The following is a 21,776-nucleotide window of genomic DNA, read 5'->3' as shown; positions in this document are numbered from 1 at the left end:
ATTAACCCCGAGGAAACCAGCGGTCTCCGAAGTGATGGCCTTTAATTGTGGAAATAGGATAGGCCTATCTGCAAATAAAACCACTTTTCTTTACGAAATTGGGGGATTTATTTTTTTAACATTAGGGAACCTTTTTCACTCCTTGTTGTATTTATCGCTTTAATTATATTTTTTTCTGTAAACTATTGGCAGAGTTAAACACGCTGCGAGGGGCCACAGGGGAACAGTAGCGTCTGTCGAACGCCAGAGGGCGTCCTCAGCCACACACAGCTCAGTCCCATTCATAGGCTCCATCCAATCTTGACGGTAGCCTACGAGTGAACAAATTCTCATTCCAAATTCAAATGTTAGAAATGACTCTTTTACATTTTTGATTGGCACCAAACACTAAGTGAACACCCTAATGCATTCTTAAATGTAATGATTTGAAACACGGAAGGTTTATTTATAATTTACATAATTTAGCATATTCAACATTTATGTTAGAATTTTCGTCCTTATGCACACTTGAGTTGAAGGCCTACTGCAGATTTTTTTAGCCCATGCAATTGTTTCCCAATACAATGTCTTGTGGATGTAGCAAATACCCCTGTATATGAATAGGACTATATATTAATAATGTTTGCATACCAAAAAAAGGTGTGCAAAGTGCATTGCGACTCTGCACAAGGTATTACGTATAGGTGCATGATTGGCTGCTTCATTCTCTAAGTAAGTAAGGACAAGTCCTTTATTCAACCCTTTTTAGGGGGAAATTCTTTCTCTGCATTTGACCCATCCGGGTAGCCGGTGAACACATACACATACAGAGGTCCACACACGTGGGGTACACACGTGGGGTACACAAATACAGGTGCACACATGGGGGCACACCGGCACTCCCGGAGCAGTGGGCCGCCACGATGCAGCGCCCGGGGAGCTTCAGGTGCCTTGCACAAGGGCACCTCATCCGTGGAGGTTCGGGATTTGAACTGGCCACCTTCCGGTTACCAGTCCAACTCCTTAACCAGTATACCACGGATGCCCCTCTCACAACAATGTTACATGAAATATTATAAATAAGCATAATAAAAAATATCTAAAACGCAAATTGTGCATGGCTGCGGGACAAAATATGAATATTATTATTATTATCATTATTATAACAATAATAATAACAATATGCATAATAATAGCTTTTTTTTTTTATCATGTTTTTTTCCATTTTCATAACCCCCCCCCCCGAAAAAAAAAAAAGTAGCCTAACACAAATTTTTCCTGGCCTTTCCATGAACACTCATGTGAGGCCCTCTCTGGGCCACCTCAACACGTTAAATAGACACGTTAGATAATGACCAAGGAATGCATTATGTCACATGATTAGGAAACAAAGTTATGATCTCACTGTCATCCACCCCCCCACCCCCCCCCCCTCCCCCGCCACACACTCCCACACCAAGAGGGGTATCTCCCCGCTTCCTCTCCGCCTCCATTCGGCTCACCTCTCGACTCCATGGTCTTTGCCAGCCATCAACCCTTCACTTCTCTATACCCCCCCCCCCCCAAAAAAAAATGAATCCATCAGCTGCGTTCTGTTGTTCACATTCTTCTATTGGGACCACAACGGCTCCACGGGCTCATTAAAATTCCTGCCTGATAGACGACAGTGCGCGAAAGAAAGGGACAGTGGGACATTGGCATGCACCCTTCTCTGAAGGACATGACGGTGGCTGGGAGAGAGGCCTTTTGAGTCAGGGCGCAACCTCAGGGATGACCAGCAGGTGGCAGCACACTTGCAGCCCAGTCCCCTCCCCCCCCCTGTTCTTTTCTCTCGCTCATTCCCAATCCTATCCATATCTCAATTCTCTCCCCCTATTTCTCTATATCCACACATCTAACGTCTACCAATTTGATGTTTTCTTCCTTACTGTTGAATATTTTTTAGACAAAAAGTATTCCAAAAGAAAGTTAAGGTGCTTTATATATTAAGTGAATTATTTATAATTTGTTTACCATCTATTTCACTCTCTTACTCCTGCTCCATATATGTATCTATCCCTATCCATCTTCTCTCTTCACATATCCCTCCATCGCTCTCCCTTTTCTATATTTATATCTCTCCCTCTCTCCCTCATACCTCCATCCCACTCTCTTTGTTCCTGTGTCACAGGCCTACTTTCAATGTGTCCTTTTCTCTCTAACATATCGGTCGATACAACATCCACCCCAGAGATGCTATGTGTGAACATAGCATAGATCTATATCACAGCATGGTGCATCATATTCATAGTCAAAGCATAAAGACTTGATAAAAAGCTATAAAAAAAATCAATGACATTTGGGGGGTGACTGCATGTTGGGGATATTCATTCTATACCTTTTAATGAGGCTACAACAGGCATTCCACTTAGACTCGAAATCAATAATCCATAATCTAAGACCTATAATTGTCATGTAATGGATCAGAATGTAGGGCACCAGTTGGCAAATGGTCAGGCGGCACTTCCCGCTAATCCATATAGGGCTATGGTTACATTTAGCGACTATGAAAAGAATATTGAATTAGGAAAAAGATGGAAGGATGTGGGTCTATGAGGTAAGTGTTTATAATGCCTACGTGATGATTTGCCCAGGCCTTAAAAACATAATAATACTAACAATACGATCAAAACTATTCCAAATGTATTAGAGAAAATGTCTTGGTCAAAAAATAAGTGGATGCAGTTCTGTAACTTAACAGTTTCAAATAAGCTGAGTTAGTCATTAGTTACACAATAGTTATATCAAGACAAATCATTTATCTGGAATGGTCGATTTACTCCAGATAAAGGTTTTAAAATAAACCTCTACAATATCTATATGTCAACCGTGACAATGAAAACTGCAGAAAACAAATAATCAAATTATTGCCCATTCTTTTTGATGAATTATACATGTATGTTATTATTATTATTATTATGAATATTATTATTATTATTATTATCATCATTATTATTATTATTATTATTATAATTATTATTATTATTATTACTATGATAGTAGTTTATTTTTTATAAATTGATCCTTTAATTGCTCTGCGTCTGGTCGTTTGTTTTGTTTGGCCAAATTGCAGTTATTTTCAACAGATTTTAACTATTGAGGAAATGAGATATCAAATTAAACAAGCAGGCACACGTGGTTTCACCCATACCCAACATGTATATACACACATTCACACTATCGACAAACACACAAACACTGATTATCTAGAGACAACACAATAGTAAGGGAACGGTGGACTATATAATCTGCCTGTAATAACTACTTTCTCTTCACCTCAAAACTTTTCCGGGGCGGCTTTGGATCCCACAACCATTCGTTGACCAATAAACCGTGAACCCCAACCGGATTGAAACTTTATCTTAACTTTTTTTCTAAATATCAACTTCTGGATTGAGTTAGGTCGGCCCATCTGGCGCGGCATACGGCCCGACTCACCAGGGAGGAAGGGGAGTCGAGAGAGAAGGAGAGGAAGGGGAGTAAAGGAGAGGGAGGAAGAGGAGGAGGGGGTTGGAGTAGGGAGAGTTGGGATCGGATTGAAAACAGATCAGCCCGAGGATCTCGTCGCCGCATGTCTGGAACCGCTGTCGATTGAAACGCAGCCGCCTAGTTTAACTTCTGAAACACCTCGACGCCAAAGCACTTGGAAAGGGAGGGTGAACGATCACAGTAGTTTGGCTCTAACGGTATTGAAAAAGTTGGGTCCCGTGGAGAAGATGGATTGTAAAGACGTGCGTAAAGACGCTTACTGAACGCGCACGGGGTGCCGTGCAGTGCACGCATCGTGTGTAACAGCCTCCACTTTGGAAACTTTTTGCAACAAAAAAGTTCTCTGGAGTTTCGCGCAATGTCTGAAGTGGCTAATTTTTGCGTTTTGCGTTCCCCGTTGATCGATGTGTGATCACTGTGCATGGTAAGCGACGCAAGCAAAGCTTTTTTTGTTCTCCTCTTCAGACACAGTGATTGGAAGACCGTCGTTGGAGAAGAATTGAAAAGTAAACGAAGGTAAGCTATGGTGATGCTGTCAAATAGGGCCTGCAACTGAAGCCAAAGCTTGTTCTGAAGTGTCATGCAACTTGTGTTCAGTGTTTTACATATGAGTGGTCCCGAGTGTTTTTAAAGGGAAATGCTTCTCTTGCTTTATTTATGAGTTTATTCTGCGTTGCGTGTCAAGGACATATAGATAGATAGATAGATAGATAGATAGATAGATAGATAGATAGATAGATAGATAGATAGATAGATAGATAGATAGATAGATAGATAGATAGATAGATAGATAGATAAATAGATAAATAGATAAATAGATAAATAGATAAATAGATAAATAGATAGATCGATAGTTCGATAGATAGATAACAACTTTATTCAACTTCAACTTTATATATCAGAAAGGTTCACATCCCTCTTTGCACTTTGAACTATATCTGAGGTCGGAATTCAAAAAATTTGCATTCTGCAACATGATCCATATGTGAAGAGATAGAATCAGTGCTCTGCACTAATCCGTTCACACGGCAATGTTGTGATTTCCTCCACCCAACAAAAAACATTCCCAAACTTTCAGTGGGACGTTTGATTTTGAAGTATTTGTTTCAGTTCAAAATCAGATAAGTGAAAAATGGTTGCTTGGAAGGTTTCTGAAAGTATTAAGTCGAATACGTTTAAGTCCCCTAATAACGTTAACACCATATATAGCTTTGTAGTTTCACTACAAAAAAAATCTCGAGGAAGGAAACAATTTTCAAGTTAAGACTAATATTTGTGTTAATAACAACCCTAGCCTTCGGCATCATTTAATTGTACCAATGACTTTAGCTCCTAAATTAAACCTTTTGCACGGATAATAATGCCTAACAGTAGGCACTATAACAAGCAGGGCAATCACAGTAACCTATAGATGAGGGCCTATAATAAAGACAGTGGTCGCTGGATAAGGGGTTCAGGGGGCCAGATTACCACCATTGACAGATCCTTTGGGCTTGTGTACTTCTCGTTGAAAGATTCAAAGTTGGCTGTTTGCTCTCCCGGCTGAACAATCAACAAACACTTCAAGCTTTTGTGCGGCCCTTAAGCGGGCTATATTTACTGTTGGCTTTAACCACAATCTAGAAATATTACTAATGATCTCCGGCTCATGTGCAGATCTTAAGGCTCACTTTATGTTCGTTGTTATGGCCTAGATAGAAGATGGTAGTTAGTGAAAGTGTGTGTGTGTGTGTGTGTGTGTGTGTGTGTGTGTGTGTGTGTGTGTGTGTGTGCGTGTGCGTGCGTGTGTGTGGTGTGTGTGTGTGTGTGTGTGTGTGTGTGTGTGTGTGTGTGCGCGCGTGTGTGTGCGTGTGTATAGTTTTCTTGGAACTGCGACGACTGCTGTAAAATTTGCATTCAGGAATCAAATGGATTCCTGACTTCTTTTTTTTTTTCCCCTATGCTGATGATGAGAAACATATTGTGATCTGCGAATCCAATGGTTTTAGTGTGCCGATTTCAGTTTTAAATAGATTTGATTCAGAGAAAAAACTCATTCATTTTTGGCTTGGAAAAATTGCCTAAATTCTAATCCCTAAATGCATTTATTTTAATTATGGCTTGAACTTTACCAATCATATTGTTTTAAACCTTGAAAAATAAAAAGCATGTGCAGTTCTATTTAAAAAAAAAAAAATATATATATATATAAAGAGAGAGACAGGGAGAGAAAGTGAGCGAGAGAGAGAGAGAGGAGAGAGAGAGAGAGAGAGAGAGAGAGAGAGAGAGAGAGAGAGAGAGAGAGAGAGAGAGAGGGAGAGAGAGAGAGAGAGAGAGAGAGAGAGAGAGAGAGAGAGAGAGAGAGAGAGAGAGAGAGAGAGAGAGAGAGAGCGACCGGCAGAGAAGGAGGATGGCCCTGGTGGTGGAGTTTTTGGTATTTTTTTCGCCCTGTGATTTGCATGATAAAAAACGGCCAAAGTTTTAGTGTGTTTGCCCCATTGTGTGGAATGAAGCGTTCCTACAGCCAGGGCCTGCAGAGCCTGAATGGCCTAAAGAATGGACGGGCCTATTCAGCTCATTCAGCGGCACCATGGCTTGGAGGCTCTGCTCTACACGCTGCTCATACACCCATAGTGGCCCATGTCACTTTCATCTCCATCCACCCAGTGTTCTAATACCCCTCCCTCCCACCACCACCACCACCACGTTTTCACATGCAGAGCTCCTTTACAACCCCCCCCCCCCCCCCCCCCACACACACACACACACCCCTGTCACACACACTTTATTGATGTTCCTTATGTATTTCTGTTTTGGTAGTTGTTCTTTATTTCTCCGATTTTGTCATCTGCTACTATTTGCTTATTTTCTTTGGAGAGGAGGGGGGTGTTCTTCTCAAAGAGGACAGTTCATGAAGTAGTGACTTGCTTGGGAGTGTGTATGTGCGTGTGTGGGGGGGGGGGTCAGTGTAGGGCTGGGGGGCCAAGGTGGGGAGGTCGGGGGGGGGGGGGGGGGGTGGGGGTGCAGACTCAGTAGGAGGAGAAGGGGGGAGGAGAAAATGGGGCAGCAGCTTTTTTTGAAAAAAAATACCGATGAAGTCTAGCGTGCAGGCAGAGAAAGGGGGCGGAGGCAGGGGGTAAAATCTAAGTGACTCTGGGGAGGAGTTCAGTCCCCCCCTCCCTCACACACACAAACACACACACACACACACACACACACACACACACATTCCCCCCATCCTCCATTGCTGCAGAGGGAACCTTAAAGTTAAGAAAAGGCCCTGTGGTCCCTCCCACTTTCTCCCTCTTACACGCACAGACACACACACACACACACACACACACACACACACACACACACACACACACACACACACACACCACACACACACACACACACACACACACACACACACACACACACACACACACACACACACAGAATCCTGGTGGTTTTCAATGGTCTCAAACTCTACCTAACTGTACCGATGAAGCTATATGTCGAGCCCTCAGAAGGGTCTACCACGAACTCAGGGGCCGCGAGCAAATCCATCTTCCAAGCTCGCTGGGGCGCTGTGGGGGTGTGGGGGGGGGGGGGGGTCGGTCAATGCCTCGGTTGTTTGGCTGAAAAATGTTTTTGTTGGAATTTAGTGGTTGTGGAAGAAGTGCAGCTGGTGCTTGCTTGGCGCCTGGCAGGCCGTGGCCCTAGGTCCCGGAGCTACGCCGCCCACTGCCAACCAAGAGGTACCAGCATCAGGCGACATCACCAGTGTATCGTGATGAGTGATTGAATCAGTTGGGTTGCGGAATTTAATTCAATGTGTTTGGGGTATCTAAGTAGTAAAATCAAGCAGAATACATATATGAGATTTTAAGAACACTGCGCCTGGTATCTAACCGTAGTGACAGAACATGAACCTGGACGTCAGTGTTTTGCTTCTTCCTCGATTACAGGAAAGAGTCCCTCTGTGTCAACAAACTGAACATGACCCCAAGACATAAATCTAGAGTAAGACGCAACAGTGGGAAGTTTCCTCCTCTGGGTCTGGTTGAAAACAGCATACCGACACACGCTGTGATGTAGACCTGCTATTTTGACCAGCCTACCAGCATCTCTCTCTCCCCTCTTCATATTTGCATGGTTACCGACATGTGGTTTACCAAAGGTATACCCAAGGATAACACGGGTGAGCCCACCACTCTCCCCACTACAGCCAGAGCCCCTACCCACCAACCACCCCCAGGCTCACTACTAACCAGCCCTCCGAGGACTGAAGGGGGACACGGGTCTCTCAACTCACTCACTCACCCACAGTCACTCACTAACTGTCGTTGGGGCGGGGGGGGGGGGGGGGGGGGGGATGCGGCTCGAACAGCCATTTAGGGAGCTGTTAAAAGCAGCCATGTGTCAACAAGAGTAAGCTGCCCAGACGCCTCTCATGGCCACTGGCCCGCACTTCAGATGGAGGGGAAGAGAAAGCGAGAGAGAGAGAGAGAGAGATCTTATATTCTTCTTCTAGGGTGCTTCAATGCCGTCTGTATTACAGCCCCGTCTCCACCCCCACCCTCTGTGCTGTAACTGGGGGGACGCCACAGTGAGACAGCCTTTGGCTTGTCTTTTATATGCTTTTGTCTTAAACCTCCCTCGAGGTATCCCACTCATTCCCTCCTCAAGTGTGCGGGGTGAAAGACGATGACATCACTTCCTAGTTTGTCAAGGGCTTCCCCCACCACCCTCGCTCTCTCTCTCTCTCTTTTCCTCTCGCCCCGGGTGCCCTCTTCACGCGGTCGTAGTGGCGAGTGGCTACTCCACACAGACTCGGAAGCCAGGGTCAAGCAAGAGAGCTCTTCACTCACTAAAACAAAACAGTGCCGGCTTTAGCAACACACACACGCTAAACAAACACACAGAGGCATGGACACACGCTATACACATCCACAAACTCTCACACACCTGCGCTATAACAAACCCACACACACACTATCAGAATACAACGCTCACACACATGTGCTATTCAAACCTAGACACTAAGCGGATACTAACAGTTACACTTGTATGCACGCTGAACAGATCCAACCACACACATGCATACACAAAGTAACACACTTGTGTGTACACGCACACCCCCAAAAATGTCAAGGCCACTATGAACCTATCCAGGAACTAACACACACACACTTAAGTATGCTCTCACAACACACAGTACCATGCATCCATGTACAAATACACATTCACGTTCTGGCACACACAGCAAACATATACACACAATCTCACACATATATGCACTCTAAAGAGGCTGTTGCAGGCTTTAGTGCCAGATTAACAAGGCGTTTAAAGAGCTTGATGATAAAATGAGTGACAAGTTCATGACAGAGAGATTGACCTCATCAATGACAGCCCCTCCACTCCAGCCGCCATCGACAGCAGGGCCGTACCATTACAAAGAAAGTACTTTTGCTCCATCTTCTTCTGCTGCGGCAAACTACTTTTGCCCTCCTCAGAGTCAGACAGCCAGGCCTAGAACCCCCCCCCCCCCATCCCCCCACCTCCCCCCGGTAGAACTGTGGATCACCGTGGATCCGTGGATCTTCAAGACCACTGCTTATCGCCTCAGCAAGAAAAAACACAAATATGGAAAACAAAGAAACGGGAGGGAGAAAATGGGAGAAATGTGCGGACAAAGCTGGCCTTGTCTCTTATCTCCGGCAAACTTTCCCTCTCAGGGGCATTGAGGATGAAACCTAAAACAGTTTCAATGTTGTACACGGTTCAGGCTGTGTGATGGACCATGTGTTGTTGCGTGCAGGAGTGAAGACGTAAAAAGATACCACCGCACCTCCCCGCTCACACGCTGGCTGAACTCTCGTAAAGATCTCGTGGCGGGGAAGACTCTGTCGAGAAGAAAATCAGAAAAAAAAGGCTGTAACCTCATCATTGTCTGAAAATGGAACAATGGCCGCCCAAGAGTCTCTTGGTTCTCCTGGGAAGTCTGATCCGGGTCGCCTGAGGTCACCAAAGGTCACAGAGTCAGTCAAGAGGAGGTTGAGGGGGAGTGTTTTTAATTGGCTTGGATGTAAATTAAAAGCATTGGGGTTGGAGTTTTAGTTTGTAAAGTGTGTCAGGTTATTGAGTCATATTTGACATTAAACAGCCTTTTTTTTTTGCAAGTATAACTAGAATGCGTGTTATCGTGAAGAGATAGAGCAATAACATTCTGTTGAATCATACTTGATATAGTAGCTAAATTTACGTCGTAGACAGGAGAAGGAAAGGCAACATCGCCACTTGGCTTCAATCTAGATTGGATCTATTTGACTGATCTCTCTCTAGGCCAAGATAGGAAATGAAGGAGACAGAGAGATAGAAAGAAAGAATGAGAGAGAGAGGGAAAGGGAGATGGGGGAGATTGAGGGAGGAACAGGGAGAGAGAGATACAGATAAAGGGGGAATGTTTTGAAGAGACAGGAAAGGGAAAAGGAAAGAGTAAAGCCTGTGAGAAAGTAAAAAAGGAAGCAAGGCATAGACAATGCAGAGCTTGTTAATGTGCTCTCTTGCTCTGTAATTACTGATACCTCGCCCCTCCATCCCGCATCCCCCGTCCCTCATCCTCCCCTACCCAGTGCCAGCAGAGTATTCTGATCACTGCCACTGTATTGTGGCTTCCTCCAACACCCTGCCAAGAGGAGGGACGACGTATCACTTTAATGCATGAAGGCTAGGGCTGCTAGATTATGGAAAAAATATCAATCACGATTATTTTGGTCAATATATATATTTTTTAAGTGTTTGAATACATGCTGTATTTAATCAGCATGTCCCTCCCAAAAAACACTTCGTAACTGAGAACTTTGAAATTTCGCCTTAAAAAAATACATAAAATGCTCAAAAATAAAATGTTCAAATCTAAAATAATGTACAAATATGTTCAAGCTGCACTTCCTATAAAACATTTAATGAAAAAAATAATAAATAAAACTTGATTATATTAGTTTGATGATCGTTATTGACGCTAAAATCAAAATCACGATCAAAATCTGATTAATCGCACAGCCCTAATCAAAGCTCTGGAGAAACAAACAGGACAGCGGTGGTGTCTTTTAGTCACTACAGACAAACTACACAGGGATACATATGGTTTCTTTCCCCTCTCTCTCTTTCTCCCTGTCTCTCTCCCCCCTACTTGTCTTCCCTCATGGAGACACAATGGAGCATTGTCTCCTGCGGCTTAGCCACAGGCCCTAACTCTGGTGCCGTGGAGATCCACAGTGCAGAGGCTGCATGCAGCCCAGTCGCATCACACTCAAACCCCGAGCCGAGAGCGGGACAGCGGGTGGGCGGTATGTGCATGTTATCCAGTGTGTTTAGGCTTCTTACAGTGAGGTTGGGTGTGTGTGTCTCTGGCTGTGAGGTTTGGGTGGGAGTGGGGTTGTAAGTTGTGATTTACCTCTTTGGGCTATCCCAATGCTACAAAGGTGCCGGTAGGGCCCTGGGGAGGGGGGTTAGTCGTGTGTGTATGTGTGTGTGTGTGTGTGTGGGGGGGGGGGGGGCACCTGATGGAGGGGTGACTGGGCTCATCATCACATGGTTCCAAGTGAAGGGAGATATAAGCTCCAGAATACACCACTGCCAGGCCACAGTCTCCCCTCAGATTGGAGCCGGAGAGATGGAGGGAGAGAGAGAGAGAGAGAAGAGAGAGAGACATGTGGTTGTCTTTAGCAACAAAGTTTGTCTCTCCCCTCTTCCTCCGCCTCCAGTCATCTGTGGCTGTTATGGACTTCTCTTGTTCTCTATATCTCTCTCTTTTTTTCCATCTCTCATGGTACCTCCCCCCGCGTCTCCTTTTTGCCGCCTTTAATTCGGGCCAATGCTCATGTTTTGTAATCCATGAGTAGAGAGGAAGAGACCGACAGAGACAGAGCCAGAGACAAAAAGACAGAGAGAGGATCATAAGAAACCGTACAAAGGCCTGTGTTGTTTGTCTGCAGTGTCGTTTGACTGTCCTCTGTGTTTCTACATGCATGTTAATGTGCTGTGGTAGGTAAACCGTCCATTGTCTGGACCGTGTCAGTGTGGGGTTGGTTTGATGGATCCCCGGGGGGTTGTTGACAACAGGTGGTCGCAGCACAGCTCAGCATGGCCAGCCATAAAACGAGTTTGAGTTTGCAGGATTTACAAGATAAAAGACATGAAAGGATCCGTACATCTTCTCAGTAGGGATGGAGAGATTGTTTAGTCTGAGGGTCGTCATGGGATTAGTCTTCCTGTCCTATCTTTATTTTTCATGCCTCTCTCTTGTTTTCTTCAGTTTTGACTAGATATTTTTGATACATACATATTTATTGAGCAAACATCTGCTGTATTGTAACCTTTCTAATACATTGGTTTTATTAGTTTTTAAAAGTATGTGGCATAAAATCAAACCATATGAAACAAACCCAAAATGCCAGTACTTTTGATCATATGCCTTGCTATCATTAATACAACAACATAACAATGGAATGAGGTGTAGACATGAGGGGAAAAAGTGAAAAAAGTGAAAAGTGAGAAAACAATATTAAATCCATATAATAATAATAATAATAATAATAAATGAAATTTATATAGCGCTTAATATGGTACTCTAAGACGCTTATCATATCATTCCATATACAGTATATCAAAAATAAATATCGGGCAATTGATAAAACAGCCATATTATCCGTGTGGATATTATTGATATAGACTTTAGCATGCTGCATTAGAGGCCCTGTTATTTCCTCATTTCCACTCTATTAAATCCTGCTAGTGTGAGAGCAAGGCCTGTCGCACCCTGGCATCTGTTGGATGCTAGTGTCTGCAGTCACCTGTCTCACCTCACCTTGTGGCATGCGCTTTGACAGCTGCAGTTGCCCTCTGACCCCTCGCACAGACATCCCCTCCGAACCCCCTCCTTTCTCGTCACCGAGGGCTCAGCCACCCCAGGGGGCCCGACTGGGCAGTCACAGCAGGTGGGGAGTGAAGTGTGGGGGGGATGTGCGTAGGTGGGGAATTAAAACAGCGCTGGCCATGCAGATTGTTAGAACAACTTAACGTTGTGGTTAACAACCTCCTCACTTTATCCCCGCTTTGAAATCTGAACACCGCAGAGCGCTAGCTTTGATTATGATTAGCGACACACCGTTAGATTACACACAGCTGGCAATCCCTTTTTGCCACGTCAGTGACTGCAGTCACGCATCCGGTAACTTCTGCGTTGGTGTTCACTCTCTCTCACACACACACACACACACACACACACACACACACACACACACACACACACACACACACACACACACACACACACACACACACACACACACACACACACACACAATGGATATGTGTTATGCTAAGAATGCAGAGAATTCTTTGCATAACACAATGCAAAGAAGAATATTTTACAGCAAGGGTTGAAGTTGTTTATATCATGCGACGAGCGTGATTCTGGGTGGATCTAATATTTCAGATACGTCCAAATGCATGTAGTATTGCTGATCACACAAACAGTCATCATTACAGATGAGTCGGTAGTCTCGTCCGGCCTCTTGGATGTGCTGTAAACAGTTGTGATTTCCGCAGCATACTTTTTGCCTCATGTAATGCCTCCCCCATAACCAAGTGGAGTATATTTTGCATTTTAGAAAGCGTCTGACACAGACAATCTCCTGCTGTGGGCTACATGTGTGAAAGGGCAACTCCGGACAAGCTCCAGACATCAGTCCATGGACGATGTCCGCAGTTCAGATGTGAGAACGGCTTAAGAGGCTGGGAAGAGTAGTGACAGCCGAGGCGGTCTTGAGAGAGTGCTAACGACACGTTTAGGATCAATGCGGAAGGTCAGGGGAAGCCAACTGCACCCAACAGTGGTCCGGTCAGCAGGGGACATCTGTGTCGCCCTGCTGGTGACAGATACACCACCAGCCAACCCCCCCCCCCCCCCCCCCACCAGGCTTACAAGTACCCCTGTACGCTCTTACTCCATGCCAACGAGATACTGAGCCCATGTAAATAAACACACACGCAGACACACACATGAGATCTTGAGGGCTCTTATGCATAGACAAATGCATACAAACCAACACACATAAACACACATACACACTCAAATTGAACATGAAAACTTTCAGACACTGCGTATAGTAGATTTGATTCAAATCAAAGAACTTATCTTGATTTGATTTATTTTTGCGTGTCATTAAATCGTAGGAAAGTATAGGATTTTCTTAGACTTTCTTAGGAATTTCACTTTGTTTTAGCTAACCAAACAATGTCAATACCATAATATCTGTTTAAGAATAGATTATATTAAGGAGAGCGTTTCAGAGAGAGAGAGAGAGAGAGAGAGAGAAAGAGAGAGAAAGAGAGAGAGAGAGAGGTGCAGGAATGTCTCGCTGCATGGGTCCGTGTGTAGGCAGTGAGCCTCTCCACATCTGTTTCCTATTGGCTGGAGGAGACAAAGAGATCACCCACAGGATATTGCCTTGACTAGCCTAAGAGGTCAGGCTGTGGGAGGGGGGAGGGGGGGGGGGGAACAACTCAACTCATCCACAGGACTCCTTTATGGGTCGGAATTTCAACCGCTTGCTGCTCACTTAAAGTCAAATTTTCCCGCCAAAACCCTGTTACTTTGCCTCCTGATAAACTCTGGAATTAGACGTCTCTGGAGTTAATAACACAAACGCTCAGAGCCACAGCCGCTAATCCGGCGTTAAATCCAATTCAACCTCTGGGTTAACGCCAACCCATAGCACGTTTTGTAAACCGCCAAACCAAATCATGTTGCGCAGAAACTCTCCTCCGCTTGGTAATGGCGATGCATATTAATGCAATACCTTCTCTCCCGCTTAAGCGAGCTCGCTCTATAAGCATGTGAGAGGTTCACCAAGATGTTGTTTCAACCAGTGATTCAGCCCAACGGCTAATGCGCGGCGGCTGTGTGAGATGTCACAGCCCGCTCCGTGACCTTTGCCCTCCCCACCCCTCAGCGGGGAGATGTCTCTGAAGTAACAAGTGATTAAGTGGCCAGGAATGCGCCCAGCGCCTCGGTCTTAACCCCTCTGCTCTAAAAAGGTCCACTCCATTGTGTCATCACCGCAAACCACTTCGTCTACTGAAGATACCGCTCCCTCGAGTGGCTCTTCTACGCAGCCACATATCAGCGTTTAAGATATTCTGTAATTCTATCCGATGTCAACAATTTTGCTAAAAATAAAATTTGTATGCCCTCAATGAATAAGGTAAAATTAAACCCATTCATGTCATTTATTTAGGAGGGTGTAATGTAGGTTTCACAATGAAATAGGTTTGTCAGCTCTGTGAGAGTAAAAGGCAGTACACATTGCAGTCAAAACAGGACTCAATGTAAGGGCAGCCTTGTTGAACTTAAGGAGGGGGTATCAGATAACAGGTATGATACCAGGTCAGCTCTGCCCGCCTGCTAGCATCATGCCATTGTATTCTCAGTTTTCCCAGATTAAATAGTTTTAAATAACATAATTTGTAGAAGAGGGGGACGGGCAGCAAGGGGTCGGGCACAGATGGAGGTAATGAGGCAGAGAAGACAAATCTTTATTTAAAATCTCTGTGGTCTCTTTGTTTGGAATTTGTCAGGTAAAACAATAGTCAATTAAACAGACGGTTAGGGTAGGGGGGTCATGAGGTTAAATAGGGTTAATCTCCTTAAAGACCCACAAAAAAAATGCAGCTGTAACTCTCTAATGGGGAAATTCTTTGGCCTCACCTGTAACATAATGATCAGTACCTTTGACTACACACAAACCCAATCATCTGATGCAAAGTCCTCAAAGGAACTCAAATCAATTGAACTGAAACTGTTTTACAGAACTAAAGAGATATGCTTCAGAACATTTGGCAGGTTTTAAACAGGAGGTATTAAAGTATGTATGAATATTATACAGAGTCTAGTTGTATGAATGATATTCCTATTTTGTAAGTGATGCATCTGGTGGGAGTTTTAGGTGCTCGCGTGCAGAGTTTGGAAGCGTTGAATAAAAGGTTCCTCATCAAAATGTCATACAATTTTGGTGAAAGTCAGTCCAGGGTGTTCGGGGGGCTGTGTGAGGGGAATGCCAGCTGTGGGACGTCTGGGCCCAGCGAACAGCTCCCTGGATCATGGCTTTAGGTCGGATTCCAAGGGGCTTGGGCTCCATCAGAACATAAAGAGATACAGAGAGAGAGACAGGGACCGAGAGAGAGAGACAGAGCAAAAGATAGAGAAAGAGGCAGACAGAGAGGGAGAGAAAGAGAGAGAGAGAGAGAGAGAGAGAGAGAGAGAGAGAGAGAGAGAGAAATCCAGCAGACCACTTCAGAGCAAACCTCCATTTCGCCACCCCCAGATCCATTCACGGTGAATTGAAACAGCATACACATAATAACTAATACACATAAAACCGGTTGCGCAATCATCAGATATTCACTGCAGCCCAAAACATGCTCCCCAATCACCAGGAGTACTCATATCACGCTTAACGCCTAGACCTGGAGGAGTGTTGAAGCAGGAATCTTGGTGTGGGTTGCTGCATGGATAGCTTGGCAAAGCAACGGTGTCTGAAACCTGAGCATAGGGGCTTCTACCCTGTGTCCCATACAACCTTCCCTATGTGGGTTTATTTGGCCAGTTACATATATTTTATGTATAGTTAAACCTTTATCCAAAGCTACTTTCAATAAGTGCAAGCAACCATGAAGATACAGCCCAGAAATAGCAAGAATTATGAGATTAAATACAATTAATAAAATAAGCAAACTGCTTCAAGTGATAATACAATCTGAGAATCTATAGTCGGCAACGCTAGTTGAATAGTGTGTGTGTGCGTGTGTGTGTGTTTGTATGTTCCTGTGCACATATCTATGTGCAAGTCCCTGCTTGTTAGGCTGCCTGCAGAAATATATTTCTGTGTGTGTGCATGTTTGAGTGTTTACGTGAAAGTGTGTTGCCGGGAAAGAGATCATACCTGCATAAGTATCCCAAGTGTCACAAAAAGGAAGGAAAAGGGACAGACAGGCAGACAGAAGGAGGCGGGGGATGAAAAGGCTTCTTTTGATGTGTGTTTGCATTCCACTCTGTGTTGGTGAAAGCGGAGCTGTCCAGCGGTAGTAGGGGAGAGGAGCCCTTGAAACTGAATGAGGCGCTGAGCAATACACACACACACACACACACACACACACACACACACACACACACACACACACACACACACACACACACACACACACACACACACACACACACACAAACACACACACACACACAGACACAAGGTCCCATAACAAAGAGTATGTGGCCGGGAGAGAGAGAAAAAGAGAGATAGAGAGAGAAAGAGGGAAAGAGAGAGAGAGAGAGAGAGAGAGAGAGAGAGAGAGAGAGAGAGAGAGGGGGGGAGAGGAGGGAGGTAAAGAAATAGGTATAAACAGAAAGAGAGAGACAGAGAGAGAGGGGGATAAAGAGAGCAAGCGGGAAAGAGAGAAAGGAGGGAGGATAAAAAAGAGAGAGAGATAGGGCAAGGAACAGTAGAGATAGTTCAGGCGATGGGGGAGTAAACGCTAGAAGGGAGAAGAAGAAGGGAGAAGAAGAAGGTTGAGATGGGGGGGATACAAACAGATCAGTAATCCATTGGAAAATAAAGGGAAGGAGGAAAGGGTGAGTGTGTCGTTTCCATATCTCTGGGCTTTCTCAAAGTGCCACGTCTTGGAGATCCATCACGGGGCAGGCTGGTGGAGGAAAAGTCCAGAGGAGTAGAAGAAGAGTTAGTGATCCCCCCCCCGCCCATCCCACTGTGTTTACATTCGCAGTCCTGAGTTTCCAGATCCTCTGCCAGACCAAACTCACTCCTCCTCGACCGGGACGCTCTCCCCCTTTCAAGTTACGGGCGATTAGTTAGTTATTTTGTGTCCAAAAACATATTTTTCAAAGTCTTCCTTTTTACGACAAGCTTCGGCTTCGGTTCATATATGGCTTGGATTAAGTCAAGTCTGAATTAATGATTTATACGGCATACTAAAAGCATGACATCCTGTGCGAATGGCGCCGCCTGTTTATGAATGAGATCACCGGCGCTACGTCAGGCGGCGCCCGGGCCTTCGATGTACTCTTTAATAAGTGGAACAGCTGCGGTGTTGATAGCACACCGTCATTCCTTTACTTTGTGAGGTGTCAGGAGAATAAACACGCCTCCTAATGCCTCAGACACGGTTAAAAGAGGAGATAGCAAGCCTTTGTCAAGGTGTACGTAACCTTTCCAACATTGACAATGAACCTGTAAATAAACCTGGTAAAACCTGTAAGTAAACCTTGTTCAGCCTAATAATAAAAATAAAAAAAGTGGGACATCCACAACCCTACAGCAGGTGTAAACGAGTGATGATACTGATGATGGTATTGTCCCAGGTCTATTCAGCCTATCCGGTACCCCATCACACCTACCGAGGAGCTAATGACAGGGTTGAGAAAGAGTTGGATTAAACCTGCAACACGCAGAGCTGCGAAATGGTGATTCCTTCTCAGGGACAGATGGACGCACAGTTCAATAGCACCCCTCTTTTCATTGTGCAAAATGGGTAATAGGCATACACTTCTGTGAGGTATCCGCATTGTGCGATGCGTGGATGCGTTTGTGTGTCCCTCTGTGTGTGTGTATGTGTGTGTGAGTGTTGGTTTCCTACGGTGGGTTAATCCTGTCTTGCACTCTGAAGTCCCCCGCCTGCAGTCACATGGTACGGTGGGGGCCCAGCGCAGAGGGGAGGATGCCTGGAGATGCCTGATCGCGTTCGTCCGTACCGCACGGGGGCCTACCCAGCCAACCAGAAGAGGAGAAAAGAAGTCCACCCTTCTTATTCCTTCTCCTTTGGCCCCTGCCATCTGTCTGTCCGGCTCCTGACACCTGTACTGGCCTGTCGAAGACGGGGGCCTCTCTGTCACCGAGGGCAACGCCGGCACACCAATAGGGAGTTGGGAGGATTTGGGGGGGGGGGGGGGTTGTGGAGTGTTAATGTAACAGCTTCAAAGAATGGAAGGGGAGGGGGGGTTGGTCTAGCTGTTACAGGGGAGGATTGACTCAGGGTGAAACTGTGGCCAAATCTAACAAATGATCTGAGACCTATCATGTTCATTTAATATCTTGAGGAACACACGACCAGCGCAGATGTAGGAGAATATTAAAGCGCTCTGTGGTTGGTGAACCCGCTGAGGGAGAGCGAGAGAGCAAAGCTCAAGCTAACAACACCAGATCATGTAGCACGTTTTTCATGGCAGTGATCTGATTTGTTTTTAATGGCGATGTGCTAAAGGACTTTTACAGGTGTTCGTGTCCAACCACTTTCTTCAGCCAAACGATTGTCCTGAGAGACCCTGAGGTAATTTGGGAGTAAACGATTGGCACGCCATGAAGGGGGAGCAAAACGTGGCAGTAAATGCAGAGCCAGATGTTTGTCAAATTGCGATTTTGACTGGCGAATTCATGCTCCCCGTTAAAGGGTTTCACTGCATGGAAAGCTAAGCGAGGGCATTTGCCTTGAGCTCTTGTTTGCATTAAAGCATTAATATAGGAACCCTTTATATGGGGACCATGCGGACGGCCATCCAATGCAGAAAGTACTTTTTTGAGAAAAAAGTTTTTGATTTGAATTCTATCACTCAGTTTATGCCTTAACAATGGGTGTTCTCCGAGACAAGGTGCTGCCGAGCTGGCTTGCTTGAAAGCCTTTTTGGCAGCCGAAAAACTGAGAAGCAGATGCAGCCTAAACCTGTTCGACGCCCACCTCTAATCGGCTTACACTGGCTCAGGGACAGGAGACTGGCACCTTTCAAGGGCCATGGACATGGACACTGGTCCGCACACTTCACAGTAGAGTTTGACATGTTGGAAATCCACATGAAACCAAACCAAACGCCTTAGACTTTCAGTGAGTTCCAAGACGATTCACAGATAGTATGCCGGTGCGTTTCCACACCGATTCTCAGTGCCAACAATGCCAGAACACTATGAATCATAAGGGCTGTTTTACTGGCTGAATGCACTGCAAATAAATGTAAGGAATCTTCATAAAACCAGGGTGTTGTTTGTGTCTTTTGGGCCCGAGTCAAGTCATAAACACTTTGCTTTTATAGGATTTTAGACTCTCCAAAGAAAGTACACTACATTGTTGGGTTTGTTTTCAGAAAGAATTAATTCCGTGACCCCCCTTGCACCCACCCCAACCCACTTTACTGCCAACAGGTGCATGGAACAAACTGGAATGCCTAACTTTGAGTCTTCGAAAGCATTAAAGTTTTCCACAGTCTTTCCCCCAATTTTCCAATCCTTCCATGCATAATCCATGGGTAATCTCAATGTAGAAACTATTTATAAAACAATAAAAACACTTGAAACTAAGTACTCAAATTTAAAACTCTTTATTTGTAAGTCCTTCATGTTTCAATCCCTGATGCACCAAACATTTTAAAGAAAGTTTGAACAGCAATGCTAGATCGTTTGCTAGATAGTTTAAATCCAGACCGCAACCCGGCATGCAATCTTGGAAACAACCTTCTCTCCCGGGCAAAGAGAAGAGGGACATGACTTGTTTGCCCTCCGCAGAGGATGATCTTGTAGGGCCTGCTAAATCAAACAAGCGGCACGTTGCCAAGGCATCGGGCCATTCACAGACCTGTGGACACTATTGACACAGCTAGCGTGGCTAAAGCCACGGTGCGAAGGGCCCTGCTCTCGTTTCACAATTGGAAGTGGAGCGGACGCTGTTCGCTCATTACATCAAACTGTGAAACGCTTGGGTGTGCGTGTGCTTGTCTGTGTGTGTGCGCGTGCGAGCTAAGGGCCTGACCTCACATTAGTTCTGCTGACAGAATAAATAGATGTCGATGAATGACTAGTAAATACACATCGTAGCACGCTTCACACAATACAGAGTTGTCACAAGGCAGTGTTTCAATGCAGTATGAAGTTAAGTATGTTTATACTTGTACAGTATACACATGTCTAACTCCTTTAAGTTGCTTCATTGGTTTTTACATCTTCCTAATTTAACTGGTTTCATGTTTCTGCATTGTTTGCAATTCGTGATGTTGAGTTGATGCGCTAGATTTAGCTGGAGTGCTTGAAGACCGGCAAGATGATGTCATGGGCAGGACGTGGTCGGAATTAGACTTGTTGTGCAACAGTACCTGGCAACGGTATTCACTCATGAAGAGATTCATTTATGGAATCTCTTTATTTTCATGAATGACAATAATAAATAATAATAAATCATTACAATGCTCATTTTAGGTGCATGCATGAGAGCAAGAGAGGAGTGATAAACAGATTCCCTACAGCTGAATGGGACTCCACCAAGACATTTCCATCAGCTCCCCAGGCCCACGCTATCTCACCTGCATCTAACCTGTGTCTTGCTATTCCCCTTCTCTCTGTGTGCTTTTAGACTTCATCCAGAAAATCAGAACATGGAGACCTCAGCTCCAACGGCCACAGAGAAGAAGGAGTGCAAGGGCTCCGGTCTCGATGGAAGCAGCTTCTCAGAGCTCCCCAAGAAACCTTCTCCCACCACCCTCACAAGAGGTAGGTGTCTGCACCCCTCTATTCTCAACCTCCTTAACATAGTGATGTCAGCCACCTGCTCTCCTCAATGTGGTTATCAACTCCCCGATGCGGTTCAGATCAGAGGAAGGCCCAAAACCCTGATAACCCTGCATCATAATTCTGCATGAGACATTTGTGAATAATCTTTAAAAGTCCAAGGAAAATGATTTGAAGTTTGTAATATTCCAATCATTAGATGTTTGTAATGTTATGGAATTACGGAACATTAGGAATAAGTAATTTGATGATTATAACTCATCTCGTCCATAGAAGATTCGATGTATGTTACACGCTGATGATTTCCCATAGCAATAGGTTTAATAGCGTTAGCTGAGGTGTAATGGCTAATCACATCAGCAGATGGTGGCACATGAAAAGACTTAGACTCAGAGATTGGGTGGGGGGGTTGGTGGGGCTGTTTCAGAGATGTCAGAGAATGGGTGATGAAAAAAGCACGATAATGAGGTCGAAAGACCTTGTTCTCACCTCCCGAGTGTAAACGCAATGAATTACTAAAACGGCGAGAGCAGCAGCGGACGGACGACGTGTACCACAGGCCTCTGATACAGTCAAGGAGGGGGTTCGGGGTTGCACCTTTGAAATGCTAACGAGATGTCATAGGACATGGCGGCGCTGGCGATGCCGGGACTTAACGATGGGCTTGGTGGCCCGCCA

General features: G+C 45.0%; 1 protein-coding gene across 2 annotated transcripts in view; it reads left to right on the top strand.

The window, feature by feature from the left end:
• The first annotated feature begins 3,460 nt into the window (after window positions 1-3,460).
• Window positions 3,461-21,776, top strand: part of gli2a (GLI family zinc finger 2a) — a 78,633-nt gene continuing 60,317 nt past the window's right edge. Inside the window, exons 1-2 of one of the 2 annotated variants that reach the window (XM_060039579.1) lie at window positions 3,461-4,023; window positions 20,944-21,080. In XM_060039579.1, coding sequence (XP_059895562.1) covers window positions 3,929-4,023; window positions 20,944-21,080 — 232 coding nt within the window. In that variant the 5' untranslated portion in view covers window positions 3,461-3,928. The remainder of the gene's footprint in view (window positions 4,024-20,943; window positions 21,081-21,776) is intronic. The other variant, XM_060039580.1, reaches the window with a different exon arrangement.

Source organism: Gadus macrocephalus, chromosome 20 (genome assembly GCF_031168955.1).
Source record: "Gadus macrocephalus chromosome 20, ASM3116895v1".
In the NCBI taxonomy this organism is placed as follows: domain Eukaryota; kingdom Metazoa; phylum Chordata; class Actinopteri; order Gadiformes; family Gadidae; genus Gadus; species Gadus macrocephalus.
This window is presented reverse-complemented; position numbering and strand designations above follow the sequence as displayed.